Here is a 26,291-nt window from a genome sequence, read left to right as displayed (position 1 = left end):
CATGCCATTCTTCAAATAAAGTCAAGCCGAAAGGTGCAATGTGGAATACCCTTGTAAATATTTCATTCTGCAACAAGTAATTAAGTACAGCTTAGGTATACCATAAAATATGCAATAATAATAAAAAGACTATGCACCCTGAGAGATAACATACTAAATTGCAGTCCTGCAGGTTCTTTTGCCTGCTGCCATATCGGAAAACACAGGTATTGATTTTTGTTGAAGGTCTTTTGATCAGATGGCTGCACATTGAGTTAACCGAGGTGACTGTCAATGCTGGAACCCAAGGGTCAAAATAAGTATATGTTTACTAGGTGTAAAAGAGAGAGCCAGGAAAAGAAAGATGAAAAGCATATGGATCGTCATAGATTCCCCCCCCCCCCCCCAAACAGTCACTGTAAGTTCAGTCATGGTAGTTCTAAATGCCATTTATGTATATAAGTTTAAGGCCCTCAAATAATCAGAAAGTCCTCACTTTCCTTCTGCTTTAAAATCATGTTTGAGTGTGTTGGGTCAAGCTGCTTTGACCAAGCACATAGCTTGATCTGAGATTCAAATGCATGTACTGCAGTGCTGTGGCCTGCCGTCACCTGGCGTGTAAGGAGAAAATCAGGGAATTTAAAATTTGCAATGAATTTCAGAAAATATCTCTGTGCCAACAGGGTTATGCAGAAGGCTATCATTTTCATCAGTTTACTCTGGAAAAAAAAAAGTGAACATGCTAAATGAAGATTAGCAGTATTCTGCATTCTTCTTTCCTTTTCTAGGTCTCTTTCTTACATTAGACAATTACATTCCAATACAGCAATAATTTAGACCCATGTCACCGTTGTAATGACTTTGGAAAGCTATAAAGACACAGTTTGCAGAGTTTTAAAGTATGTGCTTAAAGTATATTGCTGTTGAACAAAGCACTTAAGCATGTGCTTAATTTCAGGTATGTGGTAAAGTGTCATTGGATTTATTTATACTGCAGTCTAAGGATGGATGAAATGTTAATTTGTGGCTGTATTCACCCGTTGTGCGGATCCAAGTGTGGGAGGGAAGGGAAGGGGATGCTGGGGATCAGGGAACCTGAGGGAACTAAGGAACTCCTTAAAATCCTCTGGTCCTTTCCTGAAGAGCCAGTAAACCACCCCTGACAGTACTGCTCAGCCAAGATCTAGCTGGTGGTGAGGGAAATTCCTTCTTGTTGGAGATGTAATCCTGAATCACACCTGTGGTTCTTGGACTGAAGATGCTTGCATTTCCACACATTAGACTTTACGAATCCAATTTCTTTAACTACTCTTCAGGTCTCAGGTTTATGTAACTGCTTGCCTTAATGCTCCCTTCCTTGTGTGTGCGTATTTTATTGCAATGACCAAAATGAGCCACAGACCCATAAGACTGATACTGAGAAGAGCAAATTTTTTTGCAAGCATGTATATGAGCCCTGCTCTTCATTTGTCCCACAACTGAAATGTGCTTTTTTTTTTTATCGGCACCTGGCCCCCCCCCCCCCCCCCCACCGGCACAACAACACAGCATCCCACTGCTCAGTCATATTTATCTCATAGCTCACTGCAGCATGGAACAACCTTGCTGTGATGCCTTTGGACTGCAGTTCTGCCTCTTGTAGCTTTTGTGCACCTGATCCCAGCTCGGTATATTTTGATTGAATTTCACATTGTTGGATTTGGATCATTTCTCCAGTTCATTAAGCCTATTTTGAATTTGAATCCTGTTCATGACATTATTTGTAACACACGTTTCTATACATTCCCAGGTCTGAATGTATCAGCAAATGTCTGTAAAAGTACTCTATAATGACTGAAATAATGATGGATTTGCACACAAATCTCTGAAAGGCTCTAATTGAAAATACTTCCCCTTTTGGCAATTAAATGTTAAGAAGTAACATTTTGTGTAGTTGGTAAACCTTCTGTACAATAATAATTTCATCTAAATCTTGTTTTCTTATGAGATGATCATGCGATAAAGTTTCTGAACTCTTGAATTGCTTTCTTGTGATTGTTCACAGATGACTGAAGAAAGAAACTAGATTAACTGGATATTAACTACTCTAGGTAAATCAATGCTGGCTGTTCTTTTTATCAACTTATCTTCTATAAACTTAAGTTGTTTAGATTTTTTTTTTTCCTGAGAACTACAGTCTTAGCTGCCTGTGTATACTTTGCCTCTTCTTCCTTGTTACAGGCAAGCACTGTTCTTGCCTTTCCTCCAGAATTATTCTGTCCCTCTCAAGTTCTCAGAGAGCTGTCTCAAATGATTCAGAGATGGCTGATGCTTCAAATATTTTTGAGTGGGATTGATTTATTGTTTTGAATGTATTTTATTAATTTGATTATTTACCTGGTTTATTTATTACTTTTGATATTCTGGTCTTCACAATAGTTTGGGCATAGTTAACCAACTCTCTGGTCTGATTTTTTTTTTTTTTTTTTTGGTGACAGGTATTAGAAATCAGCATTATTTCTTCTATCTTCCTTCTTTTGAAGTGTGCCTTTGCTTAAGTCTTATCTTTTTTTTTTTTTTTACTGTTTTCTTTTTTCCTTCTCATCTCATCTGAATAACTTTTCAACTTTAGATTCTTAACCAGTTCTTATATTAACACATTTCCCTAGTGGTTTCTTCTTTCTTTTAGAAATATAAAATATGGTCCCCAATGAATGCAGGAAGTTGGCACATCATCTTTGTACACCTATATTGCTCTTCCATCTGATCTGTATAATAAAAATCCTCCCTGACGCCTGATCCTCCTTAGGATTTTTCTGCATCTTACTCGCTTAAGTGCAGGAAAGCAAATCTTGGGATATTTGTGAAGACTCAGGTTTGCTCTTGATTTTCAAATTTGAACAGGTAAAGAATAACTCCAATAGTACAGTACTTTTATTCATAGTCCCTTTTATCTTTACTCAGTGTCATTCACAAAGACAGTAGCTTCTTCTGACTTGTTGAACTGCAGACTTCAGGACCAGGATATGTGTTACTAATGCAGAAGCAAGGCCAGCTTTTTATCTGTTCCTGTGCTTGAACAGTTTATTACACTTCTGTAGCAAAATCCAAACTTTGAAATGCATCCCATTAATTTTATAGTGCTGTCTAAGCTTTGACCGTGTACAAAAACTTCAGCTTCTTGCAGCTATTTTTCCTTTTCCTGACATCAGGAAATATCACTAAGTTAGATTCTGGGGGCCCTGTTATTTCCTTTTCTATAATTTCAATCTTCCAACCAAATAGTCTGCCTGAAAGTTTCATATTTTCATAATATCAACTTTTTGCTCATCTGTGTGATTTTAACTTTTTGTTTTTAACTGTATGCTTAGTTTAGCTTATGGGAGTGACGTGAAGGATAGCTTGTCTCCTCAATAGCATTTTTTTCCCCAAACCCACTGGATTCTGCAGGGTTAGAAGCATCAGCAATTCTTTATCTGCCTCTCCTGCCCGATAGCCTGTCAAAATCCTCAAGAGGGTTTTCTGAATGTAGCTCCCTGATGAGTAATGATGCTAAGGCTGGATTTTAGATAGTTATTTAGAATCAAAGTACTGTTGTGCCAATATTTGGTCCTCCGTAAGCCTCCTGAGAGGACAGTATCACCATGACAGGGGAGTCTCAGGTTTGTGTCCAATTCTCAAGGTTAAAAATAGTCCCAGAGTTTCTGTAACATATCTTAATGCATCCTCCTAATTCTCCAATGCTATTAACTTTCCCACTGCCCGCATTTTTCTTACAAAGTTTGCTTCTAATTAGAGATTCTCGATAATTATATTGAAAGAGAAAGAGCTCTCTTCTGCCTCAAATCGCACTCTATGACTTCTGTAAGCACCCTTAAGTATCTTTGCTACCTTCTTTAGTGAGTGAAAGTGCTAAAATGACTGCCAAGCTGAAAATGCTGTGAAGATGTTAGAGAATGTTTTCAAAGGAAATGTCTGGTCACCGAGATCAGAACTCAGAGTGAAGTGGGAGCTCTGCCACTTGAAGTCCAACTGGCAGTGTTGTATGGGGGTTACTTTTTTGTTCTTCAAATACTTTGTTGTGTAAGCAGGGAAATCATATGAAATTATGCTTGGATAAAGCCCCTGGTATGTGTAGCTTAACGAAACCCTCCACCAGTGTCTGACTTCTCAAATCATCCTCTTGAATTTACATGCTCAGTATCCCCAAATGTGGTCTGTTTCCTCTCATCAGAAGATGCTGGAGTGCTTCTTTCTGAGCCCATTCTCCAGTATGAGGCTGGATTCATTGCACTGCTGTGTTTTAATAACATTCTTATAAAATCTTAATATTTAATATTAGGATTATACCTATTATTACTGTACTAAATATTAAGAGGATACTTATTATACTTAATATTGTGATTGCCAATGTGACATCCCATCCTCCTGTATTCTTTTAAAGAATTAGGATTTTAAAAGTAAGGTTCTTCCTAAATCCCATGCATTTACATGCTCTTTACTTAACATCTTCCTTGTGGTCTTGACTGGAGAAGACTTTCTTCATTTACTGAGGATTTTTGCTTGTATTACGCACTTGCTCTGCTTTGTCTTGGGCTGTAGCTATGCTTTCCTGATGGATGAATAACTTTCTGCTTGGATAATTTGTATATCAGTTTGTAAAACACTTTCAGATCCTTTTGGGGAAAAAAAAGAGGTATTATACAAATCTTCAATAATATATATGTGTTACTATACAAATGTTTGATACCTTCCATTATATAATGTGTGTTATGGATGAATAGGCCCTTATCATATAGTTCTGTGACAGCTCAATTTCTTATTGTAATACCATTATGGAAAAAAGCTCAGTGTTATAATTGTGTACAAAATCTTTTATCCTTCCCTTTGATGTAGGAATAAGGGAATAAGTCTTCCAGGATTATAAAACCTACACTATTCAATGCCTCCTAATCAGAATTAAAGGTACTGAATAGAGAACAGGCCTCAGTGATTTGCACTTCTTTCTGCCAATGTTTTAAGACATCGCAGAATTTTGGTGGCCAGGCACAGTTACTGCTTTTAGAAACAAACTGTATAAGATGCTTTTTACAAATTTCAGCATAAAATGCACATAATGTCTCTGTTTTAAAGGAAAATGCAGTTCTTAATAGAAGATTAGTTTGTAATGATTGTTAGCATCATAATGCTTGTTGATTCATTTGTTGAGAGAATTAGAGCTGGTTGGAAAATATTTCACAGCACAATTTTCATGCAGGAATGAAGTCTGATCAAAAAGGTCTGTGGGATTATGCAGATTTTTACAACGCTTTAGAAAGGGGGAAGAAAGGAAAGGGCATGGGTATTGAAGTATTTTCTTTGATTTTCTGGCTTCAATTAATTTGACTTCTGTTACTATCAGCGTATACTGTTATATGCATTATATACTGTTATTATCAGCGTATATTTACTACATTGATTTTCACTTCATAGTTAAGTTTTGCAAATTTCCTCCTTGCAATGTTGGTAAGGAGAAATGTTTCCTGAATATAATCAAGCAGGTTGACCAGAATTGCGGCAAGCCAAAACCCTTTCCTCTGAGTGTCTGAGATCCCTCTGGGTTGCAGTAAGGATGTGCTGTGTAATAACACCTGGCTTCTGGCTGCTGCCCCCAGTGACGTTGGGGTGGAAGGTCCCGCAGGAACCTCTGCTGATCCAGGCACCTCCAGACATTTATAGTGGCACGTGGTGACCGTCACAGCCACCCACGTTTCAGGTGGTGGTATTGGACATACGTGTTTGTATGTCCCCATTTCTCTTGGAAACGGTTGTGGTTTATGATTCTATACATCATTAGGTAATCAGGAAAGGGTGAAATCATGGCTCCTGTGCTCTTCTGCTACAAACCATTGATTCAAACGCTCCTGAATGCTGACGGTGCACTTTACTGGTTAGTGAGAGGTATTTTTTGGAAATATGGCCCCGTTCAGTATAGTTTAGATGAAATATTTGCATGTGTGTTTCAATAAGTCCTATAACTACCTTTCTGGAATATATTTGCATTTATTTGTATTAATTCAGTGTTTGCATTGATTGTTTTTCTCTTCTTGTCTTCTTCTAGAAAAACACAAGTACAGTTTATTCACAAAGAAAATAGCCTTTCACTGAAACAGACACTAGAACATAATGTGTTCCTGAATGCAGAAGGTGACTGGAATTTTTCCCTCTAACAGAATTTCTTAAGTGGCAAACTTCAGATATTCTGTCATTTAAAACCATGGCCCTCTGTACAAACCCACATCCTGTCTGTTTTTCAGGTTTATGTACTCCTGAGTGGTTTCCCTCTGGACAAGTATTTTTAGTTTTGGAAGCCCGCAGCTCCACTTACAACACCGGCAAAGAGCAATCAGCCTAACTTTTCCTGGGTTTGATTACATTAGTTTGATTTTTAAATTCACCTTTATAACTTCAAGGACTTTTTTTTTTTTTTTTTTTTTTTTTTAGCCTGGTTGCTACAGTTTTAAAAGGAATCAGAAATCCATAATCAGAGTACATTCATAAGATCTGATTTTTAAAAGCCAGGGAAAATCTCTCAAGCCTTGACCTTACAGATTTCAGAAACTCCCCAGTGCTGGGATGTGCAGAGGCTGTGGGTAGGGTGACTGCAGCCTTGTCTTAGGTGGCACGATGCTGAGATGAAAACACCTGAAGTTCCTGGATAGCACAGGTTGAAACCCTTTTGATCTCACTCAATTGACTTTATGGCAAAAAAGCAGAAGCTGTTTGTAGGAATGGGTCAATTGAATGTAGAAGATTTAATGGGCTTTTTATTTTTATGGCAATTCTTATAATTAGTGGTCAAGTAGTATTTACATCTTCACTGAGCTGTACAGATCTCAATTACTCAGTGCAGAGTGCCATTGAAAACAAGCAGAAAACAGAACTACCAGTTCCACTTGTCCTGGTTTTGTCCTTGGGAAATGCCCTGTGAGAAGACTTATAAAACATAAACCCCTTCCCTGAGGAAGGGATGAGACCATCATTGTGCCAGGTGCTCTGCAGGTAAATCTTGAGAGACAGGACTTAATTTAGCAGCAGATTTTGTGTCCTTACATCAGCACCTCCCAGCTTGCCTCCTGGGGTGCTGGAGCGGTGAGTGTGTGGCATCCATGGGTGCTCTCAGTGACTGCTCTGCCCTGAGCTGGTTGCCAGCCAGGAGCACAGCGACCTACTACAGGGCTACAGGGTTTCTTAAGACAGAATTTTCCTCTTTTAGAGCATCCTTTGCTTTGCGCATGTCACACCCTTTTACACCCCTACCAGGCTCCTGGCTCACCTGCTGGATGTCCAAATCAGCACTGTGCATGAGCCTGCTCTGCCGATGAAATATCTATGGTATTGAGTCGCACACGATGTGCACTGTGACTCGTGGGGAATGCTCCAATGGATTCCATATTCAGTTTGTGTGGAACGTAAAATACTCATGTTACATCTTGGTTTGTGCACCCACATCGTGCGTATGGTGAGGAAGATGAAGAAAATGACAAGTAGGCTGTAGGATAGCAGGTCAGTTGGTAAGTTATGAATTAATGCAATGACTGAACTTAACGAGAGCACAATTCCATTTCTTTATGCAGCTATTTCACCCAAGCCTTTAGAAGGCATGTAAATGTTCTCCCTGCTGATACAATGAGGTGTTTTGGTGCAAATGGTACAAGAAACTGCCATAAATACTGTACACCTTAATGGCTTTTACCCATATGGCATTAGTTTTAGTACCAAGCTCCTGTTTCAAAGATGTGTCCCATTACTGGCTATAAAACAACTGTTCTTTTAAACAATCCAGTCAAATGACTTTGAACAGTAATTAAAAAGGGGAAGAAGGAAAAAAAGACCCAAATAAAATTTTGTGCGGGCAGTACTGAAAAGTAATGCATTAATTTGTTATCCTCAAGTCAGTGACACTACTAACTGAAGAACTGGCATTCAAAAATAATGATAAAAGGGATGATTGAGTGTTATTAATGAGATTGAGATTAATTAATTAACTAGAGATTATTAATTAGGTATTGATTTTAAGAAGCTTTGGATCACTCGGTGTGTATAGAGCCACTCCCCAGACTCCTAGCCCCCAAATACTTGTTTCAAATAATTCAGATTGATTTCTGAATACCCAACGAGCAGCACGCATGACCTTTAATGAAACTTGTGCTGCACATCTCATTCCATTATAGTGATAAAACTCACTGTGAATATCGTGAATAACCAAACTTCAGCTAAACTGACTGCTAATGTCTTTTTCCTTCTTGATTAATAGTGGAGCTCCAACACAATGGATCTCATCAAAACCAAGCTGAAAGCAATCTCTGTTTGAAACATGCCCATTCAAACCCTAAATCATTAGAATTCTTTGGCTCTGATAGGGCCTCAGTAATTAGTCGAGTTACAATAGACCTGTGCCATAAACAGCATGAATCAGAACATGTCTGTTTCTAAAGCTTATTATTTGTATTACTGTAGCACCTAGAGGCCACAGGCAAAATCTACGTCTCTGCCTGTTATGCACTGCCCAGGAAAAAAAATAAGATCCTGAGTCCTGCAGCACGCAGCCAGCAGAAATGAAGGGTTGGCAGGGCAGCAAAGGCTGCTCTAGAGAAGTAAAGCAGAGCAGGGGGAATCGGTGTGCAAAAGATGCTGTCTCAGTTGCCGTCTTTTTCTTTACATGGCACAATTGTTATACAAAGAGAAACAGCAGCAGAGGGCAAGAATGTAAAGGGACAGGGCTGACAGCAGCAGCAGTAGAGAAGTTTGTTAGATAAGGAACTGTGAGAGAGAAAATAGGGATGTGAAATGGAGGGGTAAGGGTGGGGTTGGTGTCGAGAGAAGTGCAGGAACAGCTGATTCCTGGGCTGAGAGAGAGAAACCACACACACTTGTGTGTCCTTGCTGTAGGCTCCTGAAGGTGGGTCTCATGCAGTGGGCTGTGGGTGGGCCTCAGCATCATACTGGAAAGGAAGAGATTGTCACTAAATTTAGACAATTATCCTACCTTAGGTGGCACCATCTGTACTCCTACTGCCCTGGGGAGATGTTTTTATCCACCTTCCAGGGCTGGAGGCCCCCGGACCTCTGGAGGCAGTCCAAGCCAATGCTTTGTCCCTGCCCTACCCTTCGGAAACATGCTTTTTTCCTATATTCAACGTGTATCTTTCTTCCTGCTTTTTAAACCTGCTGTTCACTCCATCCACCATGTACACAAGAGATTCTTTTCATTCTTGCATAGTACCTTATAAGCATTCAACCATTATTTCTATATCTGCCATCAATTTTCTCTCCTTTATGCTAAGTGATCCCAACAATTTTCAGCTTTTCTTCAGTGTGTGTTTGCCAGCCCTCAGGTCATTTTTGCCACACATCTCTGTTGCGGTGCATTTGCTGACTCTGGCCCTGTATTCACTGTCCAGTGCCCTGCCAGCACTGACAAGGGCAAGATTTCTCCCTGTGTCACGGGGCGCTGTCATGTTCGTGGTAGAAGGACACTGCCTTACATTCAGTTCTGAGATCCTCCGTAACCCTCCCCCCAGCTGCAGAAGGTGGTGTGGTGGAGATGATCCGAGATACTCTTTTTAGCTTTATGCAGATGATGTTTCTCTGCCTCACAAAACTGTCCTGGAAGGCAGTGCTGGAAGCCCTTCTAAATCAAGATAGATGACATTTACTGCTCTCCTATCCACAGGCCTGTTACCCTATTAAGGAAAGAAATTAGATTTGTTTGACATGGTCTGCGCTTGACAAATTAATGGTGGCTATTAGTCAGCATCTAGTTTTCGGCTAGGTGCTTGCAAAGTTCATCTGATTATTTTTTCTAGAACTTTTATTGGAACTTGAAACGAGATTGCGTCTGTTCTTGGTGGAGGAGTCGATGCAGCGCTGGCTGATGTGGAAATAATACTCAGTGCTCCGTGCCGTGGGTCTGCCTGGACTGTAATTCTGAAGTCCTGTGTTTGCAATGTAGGCGGAAATCTTGGTTTTTGTTGCCGCTATTAATTGCGCTTGCCACCTTCTTGGAACTGACCTTTCTTCTTAGTTCGATGGAAACAGTGAGAGCTGCCACTTCTCTGGGCACATGCTCCAAGCTTTCCTTCTACCTCGCACTCAGAGGGACCTAGGTTTGCTGGGGCTGCCCCTGTACTGCCAACCCAGCACACCACCTCCTGCACAGTGATGATCCTGTTCTGGACCCTACTGCGAGCTGGATCAACAACCAGCCTACCCCAAACCTCAGTGCTCTGACTCTCTCCTTCTTGTCCAAGACTCATGCACTTGTGGCCACCATCCCTTAGGCTACCACCTACCTTCGCGTTTCCCGTGCTTTCCTTCTCCCCGCTTAGAAACAAACCTCCCCCGTTATCAGCCCTTCCAACCCCCCCCCTTGTCACCAGCTGCGGGCTCAGGGGACGAGCGCGCAGCCCCCGGGACCACGATCTGTGGGCACCGGGGCCGGGGGCGGTGCGGCGGGGCCGGGGGGGGGGGGTGCGGTGCGGCCCCACCGCCCCCGTGCCGTGCTGCTGGAATGGTCTCTCCCAGGCCGGCGGGCACCGCTGTGACACCTGCTGGCTGCTCGGCGGCGGGACGAGGCGGGCCGGCCCCCGGCGGGCGGAGCGGTGCTGAGCGGTGCGGGAGGAGCGGAGCGCTCCGCGCCCGGCGCCCGGCGGTAATGCTCGGGCAGCCCCCGGTGCGGGGCACGGCGAAGCCGGGTGCCCCCTGAGGAGCGGAGGCGCTGCGGTAGAGGCAGCTCCGCGCCCCCCTTCTTATTTCTCCTCCTTCCTCCTCCTCCTCCATCCGCCACCGTGCCACTTCCAGGGGAGGCTGGTGACATGCAGCTGGCGCCCGGGGAGGGCTGCCCGGGGCCGTAGCTGCAGCGAGAGGCGGCGAGAGTAGCCCAGGCGAGCCGAGCCGAGCCTCCTGAGATGACAGCCATGAAGGAGCAGCCGGCGCACCCCGGCAGGGGGAACCCGCCGCCGCCGCAGCCCGACCAGGTGGGACCCGAAGCGCCGAGGGAACGGGGAGGGGGCGGCCGCTGTCCCGGCGAAGTTGCGCCGAGACGGGCGCAAGTGATGGGGTGGCACCGGGCGACCTTCGGGGCGGAGGGGCCGGAGCCCCGCCGAGCATCCCTCGGGAGCTGGGGACGGGAGGCAGCCGTGCGGGGATCCCAGCGAGGGGCAGAACCGTCGGGGGCTGCCGGGGAGCCGCAGGGTCCCGCAGGAGTTTGTGCTCCGTTTTATCGGGGTGCGGGGAGCCGTGAGAGACGGGGTCCTGCCCCAAGGAGCCGGGATGCTGCTGGGTGCCGGGGGTAGCGGGGCGCGCCCGGTGCTGGCGGTGGGGCCACCGTGGGGCCGGCTCCGCACCGCAACCCGGCGCGAGGCGGAGCGGGAGCGGCCCCACTTGGCTCGGCTCGGGCTTCCTGGGGTGGTTTGCCCGCACCCCGGCGCTAGCCGAGCCTCTGGAAAGGGGGCACCGGGCCGCCGGGCATCCCCGCTACTCTCAGCGCTGGGGTGCTGCGGAACGAGCGCAGCTCGGGCAGCATCAGTGTCGGGAGGGCGGCTGGCGGGGGCAGAGCTGAGCTGGGCGCTCAGCACGCCCAAAGCCAAGTTTTTCGGTACCACAGCCCTGCGGCTGCTGCTCCGGGGAGACGGAGCCCATCGGCGCTGCCGATGCTGCAGGGGCGGCCCCGCGGGAGGCCCGGGCTGCGGAGCCCTCCCCTGCCCGCAAACACCTGATACAGGCTAGCTCGGACCGTGTTTCTGACACCAGGGGTAGTGGTTTGGTTCCCCTCCCCGTCCCCCCCGCCTCCCTTATTTTAGTGTTTTGAACTCTGAACGCGGTCTTGCGTAGCGTAGCTAACCGAGTCTCGCATTTTCAGTCTGCGTTGCGTGCCTTTGCACAGCTTAATTTTCCCCCGGTACGCTGATCCCGGGTGAAAAACATCACCAGGACGAGCTGCTGTGCACGGCTGCAGCTCAGAAAGCCTATCTAGCCTGGTATCCAGTCCTGCAGGGGCTGCTCGATAAGGTTGTGGGTAGTCCTTCCCATATCAAGGCACCCAGCATCTGGCTATATTTAAAGACAGGTGCTCTTTGCTGGAAAGTATATGCCTTCTGACACATCTCCATGTAATTTTGATAAAATAATGCATCTGAGTTTAAGGAGCCTTCTGGTATCTTGAATAATGTAATTGCATAAGTCGTGTTATCTGGAAAAGAAAGATAGGCAATGCATCAGTACCTAAATTTCATGCAAATACTAGAATTTATGGAAAGGTCGAGATCACTTTGGGTAGCAGAGGTTCACAGAGCTCATAATTTTCACAAGCATTATTTTGCTTTAGAGGGATACTGCTTCTAGACACAATAAAAAATACTTGAACTTAACCAATCTTTATTTCTTCATATTTGGTTCAGACATGCTGAATTGCCAGAATGGGTTTGTGTTGCTGGCAGCTGGAAATCTTTTCAGAGCAATCCTAATATTATATACCAAAACGACTCATTTGATTGCTCTTTTAGGTCATAATGAGGAACGGCAGTAAGTTCACCATTTAAAACGCTCTGAACATTAAGAATTTATCCTAAGTATAGGAATGTTATTATGAATTCTCAGCCTCTCCCAGTGGTGGATGGGGACACCACTGGGCTCTCTGCTGTGCTTGACTGCGTGGAGCGTGAGTGCCAAGTCCTGTGTGTTTGCATCAGCTTCCTCCAGACCACGTTTGGCTTTCCTGATAAAAGTTGATATTAAATCAGCTTTGATTGCCCGGTTCCATAGATGTCAGGGATGACATTTTGTGCAGTAGATAATGACATCACTTATAAAAAACGTTGCTTTCAGTGGATGACAAATCTTCCTATGGGTTTAAATGCTGGCAGTAGGGACATGGGTCTAAATCCTGCCATGAGCTCCCTGTTGAGCGAGGCACAAACACAACATTGCATTTCGGCACCATCACAGCAGCCAAGATCTAGGCAGTCATAGATGAGCTCTCTCCAGGGCTTGGGCACGGGTGATATGACACCAGGTTTATGTTGGAAAATGTTCTTAGTACAGCAGGCTAAGGCTGTGACCCCAGCAGGGGGATATTATGGGTTAGAAGCACTTTGTTGGGTTTTTGTGGTTGCTGTTACAGAGCCTGAGCTGGCTGCAGCTGTGGTAGGCATGGGCAGAAGAATGAACAGGGGCTTGTACATTCTCACCAGTTTTCCATAGCCGAAAGCACTGTCCCATAGCTGGCCCCTCTGGCAGATGTAGCCTTCTTAGGGCCTTCAAGAACTCCACCTTCGTCAGGATACTCTTGCTTGACATTTAATTTTGCTTGATGAGCTTGTGTAAACTTGTAGTGTCACTAGAGGTGATGACTACAGTTCACCTACTTAGTTGTAATGATAAGCCACATCTGAACAGAGAGGGCTTCTTGAGACAGTAGGAGCAGCAAAGCTTTTCTGGCATAGACGTGGTTGGACCTGCAGATAGTCTAAGAAGAAGCAAGGAATTGCACCAGGATTTTCTAAGAGTAAATCTCCTTTCTGATTTCAAAGTCCAGTATACAAACACTCCTGAGAACAGTCCTACTGAAGCTGATGCATTTGTGGTAAATTTATAGGCTTGGGACCTGAGCTGCAATTTCAAATTATAGCAGGCTAATGCTGGGACTCTCCACTTAAATAAAAGCTTGGATCGACTGATTGAAGCATACATAGCTATCAGCTTATAAATAAATTGGATACAGCTTCATATCCGACACTTCCCTTGATGGTATTTTTAAAGCAACTCTCCCTTGGGTGAAGGCATCTAATAACAACTTCCATTAACAGCACTATCGATGTTTCAGCAATTGGTTTGATAAATTAGCCAGATTTATTCTCAACTCTTTGCTAAATGATGACTCATATTTATGGCTAAAATTACAGTTTTATATTCTGATGATATAACTGTAGAAGGGAAATAGCTGTAAATTACTTGTGTTTCTCCTCATTTCTGGAAAGCTCTATCAAAGGGCTCAGACTTGTGTCACTTGAAGCTGTGTCGGAAGCAAATTTGGCTCCTTCTGTACAAGCGGGAGTATGAAAAAGGGTGTTTTTCATCTCATAGCTTTTAGGAACTGTCCCAGGGTCTTAGACAATGATGTTTAGTGATTGTTTTTAGAAAGTACAACCATTCAGTAGTCAGTGGACACAACATATTTGAGAAATATAATGTACCTCTATGACTTGCTGGTTGATGAATGTTGCTGTCTTTGCAGATGAAAAACTAAAATAACTCCTCTAGTATTACATTTGTGAGGCTTCAGTCTGTTTACAAAAAAAAACAGATGATCTACACCACCTGGTGCTGCTTGCTGTTCTTTGTGTGTATAGAAGACAGACCTTTGAAATTTATAACCATTCTCTCCTGAGCCTCTCTTACTCAGCTTAAGGACTTTTAAAAATTGATTTTAAAATAATAATAAAAAAAGTTTCTTTATCGTTTGTCACTTAGAAACTACTGCATTCTTGTGCCGAAATGAAATGAGACTGCATTGTGTTGCATTAAATAGGGGAATTATTTGATAAGCATATGAATTACATGTTCAGTATACATACAGGCACATAGCTTCATGACTGTTCTGATTAAGAAGTTGAATTTTCTGTCTCGGGACCACTTTCTGTGGTCACCAGGCAAAGGACATATTCTGAAAGTATATCTGAACACAGGAGAACAATCTGTGTTTTGTTTTTCAGTGACTAAGGCTAAAAAGGTTTATATTTGTAGGTCTTCCTTCACTGCATTTCCCCAAATTAGACTCTGTTCTTGCAGTGGGAAAAATGCTGGTGGATTGTTGTGTTTGTCCAGAGCAGTATTTACCTTAAGGTGGTTTTACCAAGGTGAAAGGGCTCTTCCCTGCCCTACTGATGTAATTTTGAACTCAGTAGGTCAGGAAAAAAGCCTGAAGTCTTAATTGTATATTTACAACAGTTCCAGTAACTTGAAAGAGTATTCAGGTAGTCAGATCCATGTCCTCTGCTTTTGATTGAGTTTAGAGTTAGCTTCAAGCTGGGATAAGAAATTCTGTTCTAGTACATAAACCAAAGTGACTTCGCATTTTTCTTTCTTACCCACCTAGCAGAATTTTGTACTTGTTATACTGTGGCAATATATCAAATGTGCTGGTGTGCAGGGTTCAACATAATGTCAAAAGCATCAGGTAAAAAAAGCCAATAAAAGTGGAGAAATAAGGTTATATTATTATGCCCATAATATTTCATAAAGAGTTAACATCTGAATCTTGGCTTTAACATTTACATTCCATTTCTTACACTATATATATGCCACACTATTCCTGTGCTGGATCCAGAAAGAAATATTACAGACTTGCAGGATCTGCTGAATATATGACCGGCAGCACAAGAAGCTTATGCAGAAAGTATTAGTAGTTGGTTTGGAATATCATTCAGGATCCAGGGGAAGGCAAGGAGCATGCACCTTTTAAGTACTACACGTAGTCTTGATGCGCTTTCTTTTTCCCATGTGGCTGTTGAGATGTAATTCAGTCACGTACCTGAGTGTGGGGATCAGCACAAAAATCCTGAAGCTCATCTTCAATCTTCATTACATTTCTAGTCTTCTAATGTGATCTCTGTGGAGAAGGGGCAAGTAGGATCTCAATTTTGGTGAAGTGCTTCTCATGTTAATTGAGAAACATCATTTCATGTGATATTTTATAACTAGTCTATTTGCATGTAGGATCTTGTGTAGCTCAAGCAAGCAGCAATTTTTATTTTTATTTTTTTGGTGGCTACATAACACATAAATGTGTTTCTCTGTACCTCTCAATTTCAGAAGGTAAGAGTTTCTCTCAAGAAACTCTTTCCTAATGCAGAATGCTTTTCAAAGAATTTCCAATGCTTGATCTGTCCTGGGCACCTGCAAGGAGCAATGTTGTGAAGAGGTCTCTTCTGGTGGACACAGAACAAGGCAATGATGCCAGTGCTGTCTTGCTCCTTGCACTTTCCCCTCATGGCTCCCCTGCCTTTATGCAGGTTCTCTGTGTCTCTCCGTGTCTTGTTTTCAAATAGAGTGCGGGAATCTGTGTAGCATAGCTCAGTACCTGGTTACTCAGCATTTGGAGTCCTCCACTTTGCGGGTGGATTAAAGGGATTACTCACTGTAGGAATGCAAAAGCTGGGAAATAGGGTAATCTTTTTGGCTGTTCTGTGTTGAAGCGAGTTACAGGCACACTGTAAGTTACATAGTAGCCTCAGATATTTGAGCATAAGTACTGCATTAGTTATTTTAAAACCTACTTTCTGTGTTTCTTTCCAATATTTTCCAACTGAAGGTATTGCTTCAGGCAAGCTTTTCTGATAATTAACAAGAGGGAGGAACTCTTTAAGCATGCTGAGATGTTGTTTGATGTTGTTGTAGAATTTGAAAGCCATCATCTTAGCATTTTTTAGTAACTTGAGGGCATTCAGAGATTACACACATATGTTACTGACTCACAAACATGAACAAAGGCTTTCTTTCCATAGTTGTAAGGATGCATTTAACTTGTGATCCCTAGAGAAGTAGTTTAGTTGTTGTTGTTGTTGTTGTTGTTTCTTAAATTATTAGAGCTTGAAATATGCTTCACTTACGGAAAAAATTAAGTGTAAAAGTCCATACTTCTCATGTTATACTTTCTTTAACATTGCATTGGAAGACACGGGCAGACCCTACTGTTGAGGAAAATGCCCATGTCCTGCCAGCAGGTAGCTGTAGTTGGTTGACACTGTGTTTGTAACTGTTAGAAGACCCATGTCATTTTTCAAGTCCATGCATTAGCCACGAGATTTCAGCTGTCTCAAACTCTGTAGCTTTCCACTTTAATCATACACTTCTTTTGCACTCCACTCAGCTGCATCGAATAATGTTCATGAATATATGATAGTAAAAAGAACAATGCTGATGGTGACTGATGATGATAAATTACTGTATTTATCCATTAGGAAGGACACTGGATGACCTACAGATCTGAGGCTGAAGCTAAAAGACCTCTTCTAACAGTTCTTAGCACTGCTGGCAACAGTCACATAACTTATTATGTATTATTTATGTAGAGAATCTGTAAATAGTTTTGAATGATTCTCAACCAAGATAAAAGCCCTCTGATGTTTGGAGGATGTTGTCTTAAGAAAATCAGTTAGGATGTATTAAACAATGTTATGACTTAAAGAGAACAAAGATTCTTTAAGGGCTTTGAGGCATTATTTTAGACTGTCTGGGGCAATATTTACAATTTACATTCCCTCAGGAATGAAAAAAAAACCAAACACACAACATTTTGTAGCTTTCCAGAAAACAAACAGGGCAAATATTACCTTTCTTTTTGACAATAAGAACAGCATTCTAAATGCTAGTGGGAAAACCATTAAACTTGTTTGGAATGCTGGCTGAGTGCTAGAAACTAAATCAAACACTGCCAGTGCAACTGATCATTCAGCCTCCGCGTTTGTTCTTTCTGCTTCTGCCTGCACAGAGACTGTTGGCTTCCTTTCCCCCTTTCCTATCCTAAGGCTTCAGAGACTGCTTAAATCAATGTATTTAATATATATTAGGGGAGTCTTTCAGAGGAAGGATTTGAGCTTAAGTGCACTTAATTAGGAGTAATGATGTGCTGCAGTTTTAAATTTTATGGTAGAACTGTTTAAATCGGATGGTCTAATGAAAGTTCTAAACAAACACAAGATGCCTGTAAGAGTTGGGTGGTATCAGTAAGAAAATGTGCAGTTTTTCTTAGTTGTCCCTGCTGGAAATCTTTTTTTTTTTTTTAAGTTTTTTAAGGCATTCTTACCTTATTTATGAAGAATCCTGTAACATCCCAGTGTGAATTGCAACACAACAAAATCCTACTGAAAAGTTTAGGCAAGGGACATCTTGTTCTAGGGTGCAGCTGATTGTATCATAATTAGATGTCATCAAGCATAAATATATATTTAAATCTTCTCAAGGTAATAATCCCACAAAGTCAGAAATTTTGAAATGAGTGGGTAGCTGCTATGCAAGGAAATTAGTTAGAAAAGGTTCTTTTTTAAAATTTTTAATTCAAAGGTTCATTGTATTGTGGCACAGTGAATACATGTTACCTTTCAGTCCCTGAGATGGTTGAAATTTTTTATATATGCTAGCCCATTCCTAATGTGCTTATTTACAAGAATATTCACCTTGAAAGCTGTGGGACTACTTATGTGAATAATGTCTACAGGACTAATATATAATTTGCACCATAATCATTTTCATTATATCCTGGAAAAAAAAAAAAAGATAAAAAAAAAGTCCTTTGGTATATGGTAGGATGGATCGCGCTGCTGTACTTAATCTGTATGAAAGGTAGTTATCCAGATTTCCTCACTGGTGTTTTCTCAAGGGTTTGGTAGCAAAAGTTCCGTGTAGCGGCATGTTTTCAGACTTAATGAACAGAACTACAATGCCAGCATTACAAGTCGTGTTCTGAAAAGATTCCTGAAGTCAGCTGTCACTGTAAGCAAGGGGTTTGCTCACCCATCGTCAGAAAGGCAGGGTTTCTACCTATGTATAGCATATGCATCTTCTTGTGTTTCTTGAAGGGTTTCTACAAGCAATCCTGTGCTGAAGACAGGATTTGCCCCTTTCTGTGTCCTGTCACTACAGATAGAAAAGGAGCTTGATGTTATAGTCAGAAGTAGCAGTGTTAATACACTACACCTCTTATTTCGTGACTAGTGACAACTGAGGGAAGGAGAATGAAAGTTAAGCTGGATGGGTTCACAAAGACTCTAGTGAAGTTTCTTTTTGTTGGTCACTGTTTGGATTGCGTCCTTAGCTGTTATTTTGGCCCCTTTATAATCTATTTTTTTGACATGTTTTTGATGCTTTAAACTGCTCTGTTCTGCATGAGCAGTTCTCCAAGCTGTCTCACTATTTTCTCCTTTCAGTTTTATTACATCTCTGCTGTATCATAACTTTTCCTCCAGTTACCTATCTTTAATCTTCTATACTCGGAGTTTTCTAACACTTTTATTCTAACAGCCCTTCTGCCTTTCTTTACCAATGTTGTATTTCTCTTTCTAAGCTGAACAATGTCTTTGTCATCTTTGTCGTCTTTGTCTCCTTACTCTTATTTCCTCATTGCTAATCATTTGAAGAATGTTTTGTCATTTGATTGAATGTAACGCTAGCTTTTGTAAACAGTGTAAGAGGAGTCTCTGAGTAGAGGAAAATAACGTATATAACAAGTGAGTATATTTTGATACTTCCATCACAATCCAGTGATTTCATTATATGCCAAGATATAAGATAAATTTTCATTATATACCATTATGTAAGTTGTTATCTTTGAGGATGTGGAAGAGAATATACTCATGCTAAACAACAGTGCCATTGTGGCAATGTTTCAGCTGCCAGAAAGGTGTCTTCAGTGGAAACGGTGGCAAACAGATAGACATTTCATAGGTTTTTATTCTAGTAGAGTAATTTCCCATTCTAATTTCCTATCCCACAACATTAATGATGTTAATGTATATTAAGCTTATAGCTTAAAGACTGCACTCATCAGTAAATGAAAATGAAGTAATCTTCATCAGAAATATCAGAGGAAATCTAAATTTTTCTTGTGTCTGATCTCTGCTATTTTAATTCTTGCAGATATAAAGAGATACTGCCAGAATTGTTTTTCATGTTAGTTGGTATCATCTTTGAACAGGAATTTGGGAAAAGGCAGTTCTTTCTCTTCTTCCTTATAGTATAATTACTTGTAGCACAGAACCACCCTGCTTATTCAAGAAGAGGAAGAATTGAAGAAAGAAGGCTTAGCATACTAACTCCGTGAGCAGCACAGCACAGTCCTTTGTATCAGGTCAGGGTCTATCTTATTGCTTTATTTACATCCTGAACACCAAACCCAAAAATCTGGAGTTTCACTCCATACCATGCATACAGAGACAATAAATAATTTCAGGAAGAAGCATGTGTAGGGCCATATGTCATGTCAGCAAAGGAATATATTCAGTGTGTAAAGAAAAAGTAAGTTTCTCAGCTGAAAATGTTATTTTATTGAACTTTGTTTATCTCCTTCATTCTGGTCACCACCCTGCATGATTTTTTCCTTGGGGACGGGGCACTCAGCTCATCTCAGAATCTAGGTCAAGCTGGGTCTTTTTATTCTAAATAACAAAAAAAGAAGCAAGACAATAACAAAAAAGAACCAAAACCAGAGCAACCCTCCCCCTCCAAAACCAACTTTGTGAATTTTCCCCTTTATCCTTTCCTTCATTCAGGTTGTACTTTCTTAAATGTTTTGTTTGTATTTAGGAAACTGTCAATTATATTCTTCATAAATCTTTCCTCACTTCTGAGTGGGTAAGGGTTCCTTTCTAAAATGTAAGCCAGGCAAGTGCAATGCAATGCAGTGCCTCCTTTTTCTTTAGTTCATCTCAGTTACAGCCCAAGTGGACTTAATACCACTTCTTGCCTGAGATGAAATGGTGCTTCAGTAAAGGACCTTTTCTCTTCCCTTTAACTTTAGAAAGAAACAGCAGTTTCTGCCAAAATAAAGCACTGGAAGTGTAAAGTAAATGATTGTCCTTACCTGCTGCTGTTAATATCTTTTAAACTACTATAACTTACAAAGGTGTGATTCTCTTTGCTCTTAATTACTTGCTCCATTTTTTTTTTTTTGTCAGGCATCTTTCTCCTATCTCCCCTGCAGTGGGGTGGGAGAGATGCTGAATGCATTTGGTCTTTGCTTACCTCTAGGGAGGAAATACTTGCACTGAAATAATATTCTCCAGTGTCCTTTGGCATTTCTTTGGTCTGCAGTAATTTCAGTGTTGCAGTGCAATAATTCTTGGGTAAGCCAAAGTAGCATTTTAGGTTGGATTAAAAGCATACCAGTGAAACAAATCCTGCTTGTACTTACTGAAATTTGGCTTGCACCTCACAGCAGTTTTTGTGTAAACTGGATTCCTTTAGGATGAAGTTAAGCAAGGTGATGTGCTCCAGAAGAATGCTTGGGGTGCTCCAGTTGCTGATGGGTGTTCGTCTCAAGGATGAGACGAGAGCTGGCACATGGAACCCCCATAAACATGCAGGCTGTGGACATCAGGTCCTAAACACAAACAGCTTCTCTCTCCAGTTCTGCTTCCCTCTGTTAATATACACAGAGCTTTAGAAAACACAGAAGGTGATGCATTAATGCATAGATTTAAAAGCAATTGTGTGCTCGCGTTTTTTTTTTTTTTTTTTTTTTTTCACTTGGTTGTAGGCCTGATACGTTTGCTTTGTAAGACATTTTTCATTGTAGCACTCTTCTATTTTTCTTAAGTGTCTGGAGGTATTTGCCATTTTTCAAAAACAACAGTGTCTGTTGACTCCCTGGTTAAGATGGGAACACACTGGCAAAAATAAATGGGTTGCAGGTGCTGCGGAGGTCTCAGTTTCACTAGAGAGATTAGAGAGATGCTGATAGGAACAGCTCAGAATCTGGATATGGGAGAGAGAATAGACACATGGAAAGATAACGAGCATAAATCTTGCTCGAGGCTTATAGATCACATGATGTTTTGTAATTAAGACTTTTTTGTTTTGTTTTGTTTAGCATGAAAATTTAATGGTGGGGAGGGAGCATACAAGGCTTTCCATAATGCTATGTAGGTGAATGTACCTGAAAGAATACTACTAACTTGAAATAGGATGAAGATAAGGACATAAAAAATTAGCAAATCCAGAACAAAACAATAGTTTTTGTAGGATTTCTGTATGAGTTGAGTAGGTCTTTCCATTATTGTAGGAAAATACTCTTAAGCTGCAAATAATGAGAATACCTTTGGGGATCACATAGATCCAGTACATCTTTCAATAACTGGCTATAGAGTGGTTAATAGGGCTAACTTTAAGGCAGCATTTTATGTGAGTAGTTTGGGGTAGAATTAGTATTCCATTTTTGTCTAACCCCAGCAGATCAAGGCTGTAAGTTCTTGCCTGTTCTTGCTGTTAGCACAGTCCCATGTAGCTCAGCTGAGCAGGATGGAGTCTTAATCAGTCAACTGTTCTCCAGTACCCTGTAAGTGTGAGCTTTTTGGTGCCTGTCTGTGTGCTCAGGGACAGTGTGCCCAAGTACAAAATAGAGGAATGAGGGGGCAATAGTCATATTGATGTGGAAACCATTTCCCTTAATAAAGGGAATTGAGTTGTCCATTCTACTGTAGAGGATTTCCATTAAGATCAGGGTGTCCAGCACATTCACCATCTAGAATATGGGCTGGTCAGAGCTCAGTGGGAAGAAGTACACCAACTAGGAGTGATGGATGAGACAGAAGTCCATCACTTTGACCTGCTGAGGGAGTGAATGGATACACAGTAAATGTCCGCTTCCAAATCTGGGTCTGCACATTTGGGTTCCCCATCTTGCAGAAATCATAACAAGGACCAATAGCTACGTTTAAAAAAAAAAAAAAAAGGTAAAATTTGGAGCATATTTGTTTTTTAACTGAGGCAATATAATAGAACTGCCAAGGTAAGTTTTGAACTCTTTTGCATTCAATGTATTTAAACTAAAAATGGTTTTTGGAAACATGCTCAAGGAAAGATTCTTGTCTTGCAGACAGAGGTATCTGAATGAAATGGCATGGACTGGAGTCTACAGGAGACAGAATAATGGGGTTTCCTTTTGATGCCTTACAGGCTCTATGGAATTACTAGTATTACCATGCTTGATAAATGAACTCTTAGTATTAAACAAAACAAAACAAAACAAAAAACAAAAACAAAAAACACCTTCTTTACCAATCATCTTTCTTTTTTTTTTTTTCCCCTTCTGCTGCTTGACAATGATAGAAAGTTCCTCTTTCCCTTTTTACATGCTATTGTAAATCTTTGTCGTAATTGCAAAGGAAGAATAGGTTTTCTTATATATGAGCTCAAGTGAACTACTAAAGAGCTGCAATTTGAAATATGAAATCCTTCTCTTAGGAAAGTTTCCATGCAACTTTTGACAAAACTTAATATATATTTATTCTTTGGACTGAAAGTTGCAGCTGTGACTATGAAAAGAAGTTTGAAGTCTGCATTTTTGCTGTCATCAATGGTCAGTATTCATCTATGACCTAGTGTTAATTCTGGTTCTAGGACCCCATCCAGCAATCACTACAATGCAAACTTCTTTAACTTCTTTCTTATTTTTCTTCCTTTTTTTTTTTTTTTTTTTTCTTTTTCTTTTCCTTTCTCCTTTTTTCTGTCTGACAGTTCAAGAGTTTTAATTTTACCAGGTCTCATACTTGAAACATACATGTTAAGGAAATTCTTTTTTTTTTCTTTTAATTTAATTGGCTATTGCAGTGAAAGAGACTTCTTATGTATCCTCTTCGTAAATATACTCAATGTTGGTTCAGTTAAATCAGGACTGAAAATACATTAATACATTAACACTTGTTTTGTGGCTTCAGCAGGTACAAGTTTGGCTGTGCAAACGGGTAATGTTCACCTAGCATTCATCTGCTTGGCGCATCAGTTGTTCTCTACCTTGGGGTGGTATTTCCCACCCAACAAGGAAAGTCTTGTTTTACATCTGCTATACTGGGACTTGCTTTTGAGACTGGCTCTACAGTGATGTTTTGCCATATTGTATCTCTTTTCTTGACTTTGCACACTGTATGTAGACAAGTTTTGTATTTAAAAGTAATTGCAGAAGTGGTGTTTAGTCATTGAAAATGAGTTAACTGTTTCTGTGAAGGCTCTCAGATGCAGCTGATAGATCACTGTGAGAATTTTGCCCTTAAGGATTCTTGAGGTTCTTGGTATGGAGAAAACCATGCTTTGAGATTAAATTATTCAGCAAGTGTTTTTCAAAGTAATTAAAGCTTCTAGCATTTAATGTTTTATGTATGCAGATTAAAAATGAAGGTTGATTAAATCACGACAAAGGGAAGTTTATTCACAAACAGCAGACGGTAATGCGTCCTTTGTGACTGGTGGAGCACTGTTGCACCTACTTCATTATCTTGGATGTTGGCTCCGTTCTGCTAGTGCAAGTTTTTCTAGGTGATGGCATGGTTAAAAAGCGGGTGGAGGATTTTGATGCAGTACAGCCCTGGCTTTGCTCAGGAGTGCAGAATACTTTTATTTTAGTGTCGAGTATCTGATTTATAGGCAGCTTTTCAGCTCATGTTTTTGAAATGGCCAGGTACGGTATACAAAGCTCAACAAGATCAAGAAGCAGGCCAGAGTAATGATTTTCTTGTTGAAAAGTAATAGACATGTCAATATAGCATGTAATAACAGCAGGTTTTGTGGTGTGGTGCAGAACAGTAGGAATGTGAAATATATGTTACATAAATTATCTGAGCATAAGTTTCTGCTGAGTTTTGGGCTATGGTAACTCATTTGTTCTTTTTGGTTTTGTTTTTCTAGTCACTGAGAATTTAAACGTGTAAAATCCTGCAACCCTTTAAAAACTGGACTTGGTTATCTTCTCTGGACTGAGAACCTCCTCATTTGAATATATATACTAGCTGGACTTGGTTATCTTCTCTGGACTGAGAACCTCCTCGTTTGAATATATATACTAGATGTTCAGGAATCGGTGAATGGTCTTAATTATCCCAAATCTGCTTTCTTGGGTGCATTTGTAAGGGCTGCTGCACTAGTGATGGTGGGGCTCTTCTGAGAGTTTTCCTTGGTCATCACAGTAGATTTTAAAGCACACCTGCAGAAATGCTGTTTTGCCTTTGGTTTCACAGTAAAGTCCTGAAACACTGTTACTCCTGAAACAAAATCATACTTGTTTACCTTCCTCTATCAGTTCATGATTTTTATATATTTTACACACACACGCTGCTTTCTCCTGCAGTATGTCTTGTGTTTTTATTTCTGTACACGTCAGCATATATAATGCATTGTAACAGCTTGCTCCTCTGTGATTTGTCCACAGCAGATCTCTTTTACAACATCCAGGGAGGTGCTCTGCATTTCCTAATCATCTCTGCAAAAAGTACTCACCAGAGAGTGTTAGCCACGAATATTTGTGCATAGAATAAGGGATGTATTTTTTCAGACTAGAAGTAAGAGCCCTTACTGTTGAGCAGGGATGCATGTAGAGTGTAAATCCTTAAAATTTCATGGGCATTTGAGGGATTTCCAAGCCCAATTAAATAAACTAGTGAGCTCTGTGAAATATCTTAAGGGAATCATAAGTGTCCACCAGTCCTGCAGAAAACACATAATAGGTGTTTCTGAACCTGTAAAGGTTTCATATTTTCATTCCACTGGGATGGACTACTCCAGGTGAAATTGATGGATTCCTCCACATGGGAAAAGACTCTTACCTTTTGCATGGTTTTGTTCTACCTTTGAGAAAGGTTTTGTCATCAGCTTACATTGAAGAAGAGGAGGCTGGTGATGAAAATAATTTCTTCATGTTATGAAGGTATTTTCCACACTAACTCTTTTTACAAATCCCACTTGATGAACTAGCAACACCACAAAATATTTTCTGATTTGTTGTTGTTGTTTGCTATATTTCATGTCTATCCCTGTCCTTGTTACTCTTGTTGCTACCAAAAAAATCCCTGCCTGTTAACATCTGAGCCCTTCAGGCATTTAGGGCTTAAGTTTAAAGTAATACGTAGGGAAAATGCCTCTATTTTCTGATCATGTTCCAGTCCTCTTCTGAGAATCAGAGGTGTCTGTACCTCACCTTGAAGAGTCTGAAAACAACTCCCTGTTATCAAGATTTGACATCACTGGGGAAAAAACACAAGTTAGTTGGCTTTTAAGATATTGACCAAAAGCATTGCATTCTGTACGCAGTGTTCTCTGATGTTGATGAAGCATGAAATTTAAAATTTTCCAGAATTTCACCTAGAGTATAAAACTTCTAAGTAAAAACAGGGTTTGGTGGCTGCCCAGAGGTTAATGTGGGTGGGTTGTTCCCACCAACAAAACCACATTCTGTTATGGATCTCTGAACCAGGGCTTTTGGTACTGGGGCACGCAGCTCAGAGTCTGTCAAAATTGCTGCAATATCCCATCTTTTTTAGTGATCGATGAAAGACTTTGTCCAAGGTTGTAGGACCTGTCATTTCTTTCTCTTCAGAGCAGCCACCATTTTTCTGAGGGCTCCATTCTTCAACTATATGGCACCTATGACTTTATTTCTAAAGTTTTGTACTTCAGCAGTTCCAGTTTAGTTCTGAGGGAGAAAATGGCTGTTCAGTGTTTTGCAAAAAGTTTTGTTTATATTGTGAAAGGGCTTCGATCCTCATCTGAGTTTGTATTGCTATTCTAACATCTGGGGGAAACAAAAGCAT

The 26,291-nt window shown here is 41.0% G+C and overlaps 1 protein-coding gene across 2 annotated transcripts in view; it reads left to right on the top strand.

Annotated features, from left to right (window-relative positions):
* DPP10 (dipeptidyl peptidase like 10) overlaps positions 1-26,291 on the top strand; it is a 483,231-nt gene that overhangs the window by 213,848 nt on the left and 243,092 nt on the right. The window contains exon 1 of one of the 2 annotated variants that reach the window (XM_035331003.1): positions 10,593-10,976. The exons of the other annotated variant lie outside the window; for it this stretch is intronic. Coding sequence (XP_035186894.1) covers positions 10,908-10,976 — 69 coding nt within the window. The 5' untranslated portion in view covers positions 10,593-10,907. Of the gene's footprint in view, positions 1-10,592; positions 10,977-26,291 lie in introns of those variants that run through there. 2 annotated transcript variants of the gene reach the window in all.

The sequence above is a fragment of the Oxyura jamaicensis genome, chromosome 7, assembly GCF_011077185.1.
Source record: "Oxyura jamaicensis isolate SHBP4307 breed ruddy duck chromosome 7, BPBGC_Ojam_1.0, whole genome shotgun sequence".
Lineage (NCBI taxonomy): Eukaryota > Metazoa > Chordata > Aves > Anseriformes > Anatidae > Oxyura > Oxyura jamaicensis.
This window is presented reverse-complemented; position numbering and strand designations above follow the sequence as displayed.